Source organism: Trachymyrmex septentrionalis, unplaced genomic scaffold (assembly GCF_001594115.1).
Source record: "Trachymyrmex septentrionalis isolate Tsep2-gDNA-1 unplaced genomic scaffold, Tsep1.0 scaffold32, whole genome shotgun sequence".
Lineage (NCBI taxonomy): Eukaryota > Metazoa > Arthropoda > Insecta > Hymenoptera > Formicidae > Trachymyrmex > Trachymyrmex septentrionalis.
In genome coordinates this window covers 494,024-506,783 of record NW_017305485.1, presented here as the reverse complement: position 1 = coordinate 506,783, position 12,760 = coordinate 494,024, and the positions used below count along the sequence as shown (strand labels likewise).

The 12,760-nt window shown below is 29.9% G+C and overlaps 1 protein-coding gene across 1 annotated transcript in view; it reads left to right on the top strand.

The window, feature by feature from the left end:
- The window catches only part of LOC108749864 (aquaporin AQPAe.a-like), a 35,663-nt gene that overhangs the window by 16,037 nt on the left and 6,866 nt on the right, over nt 1–12,760 (top strand). The window contains exon 3 of the mRNA XM_018488859.1: nt 10,747–10,949. Coding sequence (XP_018344361.1) covers nt 10,747–10,949 — 203 coding nt within the window. The remainder of the gene's footprint in view (nt 1–10,746; nt 10,950–12,760) is intronic.

Sequence of the window (12,760 nt, the reverse complement as noted above, 5' to 3'; positions counted from 1 at the left end):
TAAGTCCATATTGGTGTCAAAGTGCGCAAAATATTCACAAGCATCGTAAATTCAAAAATGCTCATTAAAATTTATAAAAATAGTGAGAACAGTCATTACATCAACACAATATCTAAAGTAAAGAAAACGCTAGAGCATTAAATACAATGATACCGAATATAAAGCAATGAAACTCCGTTTTTAGATTAATATATATACATTAAAACTTATAGTCACATTTACCTTAAAATTACAAAGTTGCGGTGTCCACTGATAAAAATACCTCCATATGTTTATTAGTACAATTATTGTATCTTCTTGAAAAATATCTGATTTCCGTATACATTTATAAAATTCAAATCTTTTAAATTTTATCTTGAAATTTTAAGATAGAATCAATTCGGAAAGTTTAAATAATATAATTAATCCTTCGTCTGTAATATTATATTTTTAATCTTTTCACAAGTTTTTTTATTGTTCTAAGCTGTCAAAAAATAAAAATTCATTATTTTTTAACATCTCTATTACATTAATTGCTAAATAGTAGGATATTTTAACAGGAACAATCTTCGTCCATCTTTATTTCAGCGAAATTTGAGAGAATTTCGTTTGTGCAAAAAAATATATTGCAAATGGAGGGTTAAGGAACTCATGCAAATTTACTAAAAAATGTACTTAAAAAATGCAACAGTAAAAATCTGTTTTTTATTTTCCAAAAAATATATGTGCATGAAATTTCGTCTATTAGTCTTTGAAAATTTGTGAAAATTAAGTTCGTAAGATTTCATGGATTTGCCGAGATATACAGGAAAGAATCGTATCGGAGTGTAACAACAGATCATTACAGCTCACGATGGCTGATCGTATTTTACGCGATGAACCTGTTACGATATCGTTTCAGATCGTATTTCACAGTCAAACGAAGTCGTGTGTTTCTGCGTGAATAACGTTGTCTTTATGAGCGCATTGCGATACAAGTGTATGGAGCAATTTGCAGATTGATGACTATTGGATACTTTAACGTCGCAAAAAACCGTATTACACAAATCGTATGTGTATTCCGCAGACATTATATAAGGCACCATGTCATCGCCAGCCGACCGGTCAGCCATTAGCAAATGTTACTTGGTCAGAGGCAATTTTCAGTACTTTCACACAGTAATAGCGAACAATGTTGTATCGCATAGACAGGCTTATACTTTCATATCGAGCGATTTTATATCTAACGATCAAAATTCCTAGCAAAAGTTTAACAGGTTCCATTAGTGAATGAATTGGAAAGCTAATTATGCTAATTAGTAAACGCCTTATTCATGCAAATTATGATGAGCGCAATTACAAATTGTAATTACACAGCAGGCACAGTCACATATAACTTTAGCTAAAGTTTAGGAAGTTTATTAACATCGGTTAATTAACGGATATAGTGCATAATAAATTGGTAATTAAAATAATTAAATTGATAATTAAAATAATCGACGTAATGTATTTTACATTTAAGTTCTCTTACCAACATTATATCGTGGAATAAAATAACAAATATTTTCCCATAAATTTAAAAATGACGGAAACTTGCACGTGTTTGCAACGAGTAATATTTTTACAATGAGTAATATGAAACGTAAATTATGAAATGTAATAAATTAATCGTGAATTGTTTGCCGTCTTAAATAAGACGCTGTTTAATTCATATTGTTAAATGCACATTTATGCACATACAAACGTAAAAAGATAATTAATGACACATTAACGTTATCTTATCATTTTAATAACATCGATTGTAGCCAGTTGGGAAAATAATATTATTTTGATCGTTGATATGTGTGCAAACATCGTATATATTACTAGAAATGTCGCCTTTTTTACGATGAAAGCACGAATGCATACCGTGAGTTCTCTTCTTAAGTCCTCACGCGAGAAATTCACCGGACATTATGAACATGAAACGTACTTTGCTCGTCATCGTACGTTGCATCGTACGGCGCCGTACGCTGCAAGAAAAACTAGCTTTCTACCTTTTCAATGCAATTGATTTATGGAAATTTCACTGCTCGCGTACCATTGCTATTAGAGATCATTGAAATTTGCGGTACGCTGGTAATTTTCTGATACTTTCCGTGGTAGATCATCGAAATAAATTGCCTCTCTGCAATCCCACGCTATCCAGTTATAAAACGTTCTACGCTATCTAGTTACGAGATACGTTGCGAAAAATTAACAGCAAAATGCAAAAATCTTAACGAATGTAACGCGCAATCAAACTAATGATTATAATAATCGACATTACACATTGTTAGATATCAAAGAAAAAAATGGAAATTTAATTCCCTGAGTTAAATAACATTTTTACATCCACGTGTGTTAAAATATAAATAAGTCAATCTATTTTTTCTGATTAGTTTCAAAGTATGTTTAAATTAAAGTATGCACTCAGTAAATAATGAATTAAATATGAGTCAAATATAATACACTTTCTTGGATTAAATTTCATTGTTTTAGTTAAATTAACGACATATTGGGTAGAAGCAGAGACGATCTATAGAAATGATTAAAAATAACTCAAATTGGATATAATTTAGCATTATGAAGTTAATATTGTAATAATATATTTACATTTAAGTTTATCGCTTGTCAAAATTATCATCGAACAAAGAAAAAAAAACATTCTTGAGGCTTCCATAGGTACTTTCTATAGGGGAGAGTGGGGACTCTTGGGCAGTCGGGAGGATTGGACACTACCTTTTAAATCTTCCCACGTAAAGTTTAGGAGAATACCACTGTGACTGTTTGTAGCCATCACGATGGCAACACTGATGAGTGACATCAACACTGCAACGCGTGATTACGTTTGTGTACCTGTGCTGTTTTAGGATTTGAATATTAAAAAGTATATTTTCGATAATATTTTGTGTTTATTTTCGTCTAATTTCATTATTATTACTTTGCATTTACGTAAAATTATATCACAATAAAAGGTGGGTGTTTTACGTATAAGCTAATTTTTTAATTACGTGAGCTAATTTTCGGGCATGCTTCTTTAAGCTAAAAAACTTGAACAATTATTTATTTAATAGTATTTAACATGTAGTGGTTGAGAGCCTTGGGTACTAGTTGTTTAGGGAGTATCTTTGCTTTTTTTCTTCAATGTCCGAATATATACTTATCTTATTCTGAATGCAAAAGTTTTTGAAGATTTCAAGCAACACGAACAGATCTCTAGGTTTAACGTGGGAAGCTCTCTATGTTTCAGTCACTGTCATAATTTTTTATTTTTATTCACAGGATTACCATGCCATTTAAATATAAAAAGAAAACAGATCGTCGTAGTGTATCTGTAGATATTATACGAAAAATTTTCAAGCCTCTCGCACGTAGGGAGATATGGACACTTCCTACTTTTCATTTTTTCTTATTATTTTCCATGATGGTCTTTGACCACTAAACCACCTAAACTTTAAATGCAAATTTTATAGCTAAGAACATAAGTTACTTAAAATATAATCTTAGTACTTTTTCTTTATAAACATGTATTTAAGATTTTCCTAAAAAGTGTCCGAGAGTCCTCACTCTTCCCTACAGAAATTATGCGTTTCGCGGGTTAATCTCCATGTCCAAATCCATTCTTAGAATGCCAACGTTTCATAAACATTGCAGTTCATCGAGGAGTAATTTGATATTATACAATAGCGAAGAGTATAACCTGCGGAGCTAACCCGCGAAACGCATAATTTCTGTAAAAAACATTTTCTCATAAATGTAAAAGTAACGTAAGAAACCTGTGTTATGATATAATATAAAATGTGACGTAACTTTTATTGATTAGACAAATTTATTTAACGAAAAGAACAATTTTGTAAAGTATTAAAAAAAAATATATAAATAATTTAATATAGACGCAGAAAATAATTTTGTTGAATTATCAAGATTATTTAAAAAATTATACAATTTAGTTAAAGTAGATACCTTAGAAAAATGTTTTTTTTTAAATATGTACAATGAAAGTAACGTGTTACATCGAATTTGAAATGTTTCTCGCATAAAATTATTATAATTTCATAAAAAATTGTAATGATTAATCTATACTGTTTACAGCTATTATAATCTATTAGTTACAAATACTTAATTACAGATACCCAATTACAATATTCGATCATTAAATGAATCAAATATATCGTTTCAGAATTAATATACGTTATTCAAGCTTCTGATGTGATACTTTGATAATAGAGAACTCATAAAAATAACAGGAATGCATGAATATTATGGCATACAATATTCTGAAATGCATATTGCTGCTTTATCAATCCACTGCGAGTCGAGATACGGTAGATTTCTGCTGTCTTTTCACGTACTATCGATAGCTGGTAAACTTATATGTCATAGTCGGTATACTGATGCTGATTTTCCAAACATGGGAGAGAAACATTAATTTATATTTGTACGAGAAACACCGTAGATGGTGCATCGAAAGCGCATTGATGCAAGCAACATATGTCCCTTTCAATGTTTCAATGTTTTTCTTTTTCCTTTCTCTCCGACTGATTGCTTGCATTACGATTTAGTTTCCAATTTCGTTTTATTTTCATCAAATTACAGTTAATTTAACTTCTTTATTCAAAAATAAAGATGAAGATGAAGGTATTGAAGACGAAGCGCATATAAGTACGGGACATTTCACCTGGCGAATGTAATTGTTGATTACTTTCACGATCCGTAATTATGCTCCTGCACTTTCCTGCTAATTACCGTCAGCCTCCGCTCTCCGCAGTTTGGTTTTTTAATTAGTGATTAGAGATATGCTCGCGTTCGAGTTACGTGGAACTTGGAAAGTGCACGTCTCTCTGGCGAAGATATATTTCCGTGAATATAGATATATATGCCGTGCTTTGAAGCGATCGCATGTGTTTTCCTCGCAAGTTTCTACTCGGTCCTGGATGTACAACACGCGCGCAATGGCTTTCTACACTTTATTCCGCCAGTACCTCACCATCTTTACGACCATCGGATCATTAACCGGTGATAAATTAGCGAAACGTTAAGAGAGCTCGTATGAAGTTGTACGTTCTAATTTCTTTATGTCGATTAATTACCGACCGATCGGTGTTTATGAACACGTGCATTATTTCTTTCGTAATTTCTTTCTTTCGTAATTGTAACATAATTAGAAAGAAGTATAAGCAAAACTTTTTTTTTCCTATAAATAGTTTGACAAGTGTCGACTATATATAAATTATTGGATAAAAAAGAGCGCAAATGCAATGAATAAAAATAAATAAAATTAAAATTTCTCTATATGTATAGATATTTGAGTGATTCTATATAATAAGTACATTTTCTTTGTTAAATAAGAATTTTATTTATAATATTATGCGCAAACAAAAACTGAGAAAAGGCAAAAAATACTATCCGATAGCGTTTTTATGAAGCTATTGACGTAAATTGTTGATAGCTCATGTGAACAGTTGATAGCTTACATAAACATTTAAGGGGATCCTACGAGTAAAGCCGCCTGTTTATGATTAAATCATGTAATTTTTGTACAACAAATACTCTTTTTCTCTTTCACCGATTTGAAAATCCTTTTCCAGGATTAAAGTATATGCATTAATACATGTCTGGGAAGTGGAGTCTATGCCTAGAAGGATCAAAAATTTTTTGATATATTTTTTACCATTTCTTAGTGAAACATGGCATCTCAGCTGTCAAGTCGTGACAACATTTGCTTGAAATGAATGCTTTGCAATCTGTACGCACAAAATAGTGGTTCCAAGACACGTAGTTTATACGAACAAACGAGTTATATGAAAATTGACACGAATTTGCGACTGTATGATAGGTTGCGTGAGATATTGGTGTGGTAGTATAAAAACATGTCGATGCGTGGCGCGACCTCTGATAACTTCGTCGGAGTTCGAGCTTTACTTTAGGATCCCCTTAAATGTTCTGATTTGTAACACATAAATTTTCTTACTTATTATTTTACAGAATGACATAAAATTCTAGCTTTTCTCTCCGTAAGGAATCATTACAAAAAATGTATTTTTTAATTAAATAACTAAAACATTGAATTTAAAATTTTCATTTTTATAAATACTTCTTGACCTATGTCGTCTACGCACCAATTTCACTGAATTGCTGTAAAAACAGAATCTGGGAATTCTCGTTCCACACAATTCAAAATATTTCAATTGTCTCATCAACTACATATTATAATGTTCACGAACAAGATGGAAGAGAGCTTGATTTTTAACTAAATGTATGATTGCGAATTTTACTTTTAAATTTATGTAACTAATGCGGGATTATTTATATATTTACTGGAGATGGCCAGATATTGGTCGAAACGTCTAAGTTAAATCAGAACCTTTGTAATACATTAAATATCACAAACGACAACCTGTCCAATGGTTTTATGCTCTTTTTTTTTTAAATTTTATAAATACTTTTGTTTTAAAAAATAGGAAATAATATAGATTTCTATCATGTATCTGTCTTGCAAAATTACATATCCATTTCCATATACATTCTATAATCGATACGATTCAGGGTATCCCGTTTTTAAGAAGATAAACGCGCGACTTTGTACGGCTTCGTAGTACATCGGATTGCGTTTCCGTTATCGTATCGAAATCTGACTAATCCGCGAGTGTCAATGACTGATCACTATCGGCCCCGGTCTGTGTCACACTACAGAGTCTGTGTATTAATGGAAATCATACACGACACGTGTTCGGTTCTAATTATATCCGTGCGACACACGGTTAATCACGAGAACTCGGCCGTAATTCTAGGCCAAACATGCGTTGGCATCTCTATGCATAGTTCAGAGATACAGACAGATATGTATATGTATATGTATAAGCGCGATTAAACCCGAAGGATATTGACATCCGTATGTTATGAATATCGTATGAATGTGGAAGTCGGGCGATAAGCATGCACAACGGATCTGAATGATCCGTTCAGGAAATGCAAAACACGGATGCAGCACAATACGGAGGCAATGCGGCAACTATAAATTAACACGGAAGTATTTCTCTCGCAAGATGTTGGATGGAATAGCGAATACCCTGAATCGCGTTTCTCGTATGTTAAAACACAGAGATATGCAGAAGTATTCGATTCAACTTTTTTTTTTTTATCATCTATATAATCTTTTTATAATTCCGTAAAAAAGTATTAAAATATTGCATCGTGTGCGAAAATTGTGCATAAAAAATAATATATGTTGTCGTAATATATAAATAATTAAAAGATAATAATTAAAATAATGTTATTAAAAATAATTAATAATTAATAATTTTTTGTGTTCCGCACAGAAACATTGTGGACGTTATCAATTTTTTATTTCGAAGAGATAATAAATATCGCATTCGATACTGTGTGAAAGTTAATTATAGCTAAACAGTTAAACAATAAAATCACGAGCATATTTTTTTAGTGACAAGTGTTTTAGTGACAGATGTGATTAAATCAATATATACGCCGTATATAATTTAATTAATGCTTATCTTTATATCGCACACATAAATAGATTGATCAATTTTATACTTGGCATAGACAGCAAATATTTTCGCTGAATTAGCCGTAAAATAAAGAAGAAGACAAGATATTATTTTCAGATATCTATATACCTATTAAATCTAAGATTTTCCCATAATAACGAGATAAAAAAATGGTGATACAAAAAGATTTCAGAATAAAGAATACCATTTAAATAAAATTTGATAAAGATAATGATTAACAAAAATATATAATCGTTGATTTATGTTAAATAAATTAACTGGAATAAGTGAACTTTATTCACTCGTAAATTTAAAATAATTTTTAAAAAGGCTTTCTAAAATAATCTAAAATATTACATATACTTTGGGCAATTTTATAATTTTGTTAGCACGATAGATCATTATAAAATCAAGACTGCATAACAAGAAGAAATGTCGTGAGTTTTGACCTCTGACTGCAGATTACTTGACTGTTAATAATTCTCCTTTGCAGGCGCTTGAGAGATGAAATATTAACCCGATTGACGAGATTATTATTCAACATACATACAATTTTAATGCAAGATATATAAAACGTGATAAGTTTTTGATATGTTTCGTATTAATATTAAAATATAGCGCACAGTCGGAAATAGAAAAACGTGGAAAGTGGAAAAGAAAATTATTCATCTTTTATTACGCATTTAACTTAACTTTCATACTTCAAACTAGATTAAAATATACGAAACGAAATATAAATTGCATGGCAAAATAATACAATAAAATGATAAGCGCGATGGTAAGCTTGTTCAAAGAGCGTACTTTAATTCAATTGTTGCAAACTATGATTCAGTTCAACTTTCGACTTTTCGAGCGAAAATTTCAAAAAACTCTCCCCCTCTTTTCATGAAAATGTTACTGTTAGCCCCCGTGAGAATAACGTAGAGTGAATTTCACGAACGTCAGAAGAAACTATGCCACCTTGTCAAGAAAAAAGAGCAGGAAACACCCAATGGAGCGACATTCAGTGGAGAATACTTATTGAAGTCCAACGTTCTCAACAACGCTCGAATATCGACCTCCGATGTGCATAACTCTACCGATGCTTTCATGTAAATTCAACGTTGACCCATCCCACCCCAGGTTTATACCAGTAGTAATCGCATTCGACGTGAAGCGAACAAAGTTTCCACTTGAAAGTTTACAACAAAGTGACAGTCCAAGTTATCCTGCCTGTCGATCCAAAAACGCTTCTCCGCCGAAAACTATTATACTTTTGGAATTCATTAAATAACAATTGACTATTTTATCTAATGAGAACTTGACATAAAAATACTGCAAGTTTTGAATACTAAAATTTCAAGAGAAGCAATTTGCCTAAATATCGCTGAATCGTCTTATAAAGAATTAACTTTGAATTAATTTCGTATATTGCAGATAATTCTGAAAATTACTTTTAATACTTAGCGGTAATTGTGAAAAAAAGGTAATGTTGTGACAATGTTGAGTTTTCTTTCTTTTTAAATATAAAAAAGAATGAACAAGACAAAATAATTTCACATTCTATACTTATATGTTAGAATAAAGATACACTTGAAAAGATGTATCATTCTAACATCATGATTTAACAGAACTAAGCATAGATGATGATTGGCTATTTGAATCTACGTATAATATTATCGTTGTTTTTGTATTATATTGTTTGTCTTTAAAAATGTTATCACGGTTACACTCAATGACCAAATTTTTACATCTTGACTTTTTTCAATTATACATTCAACAATCTCAGCTTATGTAATGTACAGAAATAAAAATATGCCACCGTTGGACTCTCCTTGTATGTATAATAATTGCTCTATAATTAAACATCGTTGCTGGTGCACGTTTACAAGATCGAGTCGATAATGAGAATTCAAGTTCATATTAAATAGAAAAAACGGGCTATTAAGAGTTTTAATACGCAGTAGTTAGTGCGATTACATTATCAACAACATATGTTTCAAATAAGAATCTTATTTTAGACTGTACATGTGAGAACATAATTAATAAACTAGAAGCCTATAAACGCCTCGATGATCTAAAAACTTAGGACGCTCATATGGAATACAGACAGATCCAGGTTTGACTCCCGGCCGAGATATATTATATTTCGCAATAATAAAAACGAGTTAAAATAAAAGAGCTACGAGCCAGAAATATAACGTACAGAAAAATTGGTACATAAGTAAAGATGTCTTATTTAATTATTATGAACTTTAATAAAATATGTCGGCTAACAAACGTTTCGATCACGATCGGATCATTATCAATGTTTACAAAATTTGTCAGAACGGTAAAAACATAACATATGTCGATTTTTTCATTGATCGATCATTTTTCTATACGTTATATTTCTGGCTCGTAATCCTTCTTTTTTAACTTGTTTTTTATTAACATTTTTTCAATATATTAACATCTTTATAATATGATGCCTGATAGCATCAAATTATTAAAATTGCTTGTCAATTTAATTCGCGATTATACTAGAGTAGTAAATTTAATTGTGTTTATAGTCCGGAAAAATAATTCGGCGCGCAGTTCGAAAGACACAATATGGTATGTATGCAAGTACATATGTATATAGTAATTCAAGATTGAATTATTTAAGCATTAAAGATCCAGCTTGGACGGTATAGGCTTCTATTTTATCGAATATATTTCAAATCTTATAAATATAATAACCGAATGTTTCGGCTTAATTCAAGCCATCTTCAGCAGTCTTGTATAATTAAAGAGTCTTGACAAACCATCACTCATACGAAGAAAATAACAGTGTAGCATAGAAAATCTCCCAGATTAAACAAGTTCATACTTTTACACAAAGACACGAAAGTGACGTGCAGTCACTACAAAATTATTATATCATGTTTTATTTCTAGTCATGAGACAGCTCGTCGTGAGACAGATTGTCTCACGAAATTATTCGTGCAGTTTGACGATTCTAATATCGCAATTTAAACTTTACGATTTAATATTTGCTGATTTATATTTTTATAGAAATTAAAATAATAGAATTCATTACTCTGTCATTATTATCACTTACAAAAATATTTTTTGAGAAATGGATCTTTTACGATTAGACAAGTACCTTTTATCGAAAGTGATTACGGAACGCTCGTACTTTTCCATAAGAAAATAAAACCATAAATTCAATTAGAAAATATCACGATAAACACAGCAACGTGTATCGACGCAGTATAAATTATGGACGTGATAATGATAGAAGTCTCCATTGACATCTCAGGGTTAAAGAAGACGGAGGAAGAGAAAGATAGCACATGGGACAAATCCATGGCTATCCTGGGAGAATCGATTGGAACCTCAATTCTGATCTTTCTGGGATGCATGGCATGCATGGGTAGTATGAAGCCGTATATTCCTGGGATTGGACCGTCAGTGATACAAGTTTCTTTTGCTTTTGGTCTCGCTGTTATGATTGCTATACAGGTACACATTACTTTGAATCTAATAATTAACATTATCCTTGATAAAAATCATTAATACATCGTTTTGTGACATCATTACGTTAATCAATTTTTCGATAATATATTTTATTTATTTTAGTTTTAGATTAATTAAATTTATTTTAATCATAACTTATATTAGTATTTTCACTATTTATTTCACATTTTAATGATGAATTAATGATTAATATATATTAATGAATATAGAGGAGAGTTGCCGAATGCGTACTGGTTGCCGAAATTTCTCTCTCTCTCGTATCTTAGAATTTTATATTATTACTTAATATACATTTAGTAACAATAATATAAAGTATATGAGAAATGAATAATAGAAATAAAATTAGTCTACGTCTTGTTTTATGGACGTTAGCAGCGTTTTAAAAAATCAGATAGGTCTGATTAATTTTTAATCAACTTATGTAGCTGATAACAACGCGATTTCAATTTTATTATAAATTTTTGTATTTTTATAAAAGAAAATTTATTGTAGAATATTTTTCATTCACCATATGTATTATATATATAATACGTATTTACAACATTATAAAGATTAAATCGATATTTTTTTATACAAAATCCATCAAATTTCTTAAATCTTACCATCACAAGATAAAATTGATAATTGACAACAATAAAACTAATAATTGATATCAATACAAATGTCAAGTGCAAAAATATATTTGAGCCAATTTTATTTTGATCAGAGATCAAAAATAACAGTTATCGTAAAAATTGTATTTAAAGAAAATCATTGATTAAAATGTTGGTATTTATTTACAGGGAAAACAATCATCACTAAATATTAAAGAAATTGTTCAAAAAATGTAATTTATCCTAAAATATCAATTTTTATATATTCTGGTTACGAGTAACCATTATAAATAATTAAAATTATTTTTGGTTGCGAATAACTATTACTGATGTCGGAAATTGTTTTGGTTACGAATAATCATTACTGTGATGACGACAATTGTTTTTTGGTATGAATAATCATTATAAATAATTAAAACTGTTTTCGATTGCGAATAACCATTACCGATGTCGGAAATTGTTTCGGTTACGAATAACCATTATCAATGATAACCAGAATTTTATTTTGATTACCTAAAATCTCTAAACTGTAATTTAGACATCAGTATGGTTATTCGCAATCGAAAATAACTTTAATTATTTATAATGGTTATGCGTAACCAAAAACAATTTTTGTCATTAGCAATGGTTATTCGTAACCAAAACAATTTCCGACATCAGTAATAGTTATTCGCAATCAAAAATATAATAATTTTAATTATTTATAATGGTTATTTGTAGCCAGAATTGTTTTAACAGGAATATAATTGTTACGTTACAAATTTTTTTATTTTGGTTATAATAGTTACGATCACTGATTTTGACATCATTTGTCTTCTTTTTATTATTATTTAATAATAATTATAAAATATTTGATTTTCTTCAATAAATTATTAAAATTAGATATTAATTAATTATTAGGTATTAGTTAATGATTTTTTTTTATTAATCTCATACTTTCAATTATTTTTATTCATAAATTCAATACTTTGAAAAAAAATACGATAAAAAATACCTATAGGTAAAATAACTATAGGTGACCGATTGTTTATAAATCATACTTTTTGCAGCATATTACAAAAAGATTTATAACAAATTAATTTGTTATTGGTGAAAAGTTAAACACGTAATAATAAGCGAAATCTCGAACTACAATTTCTAATGTCCATTTGCATACAAAACAGTACTAAATGGAGAATATATTATAATAAAAAATAGTTGAAA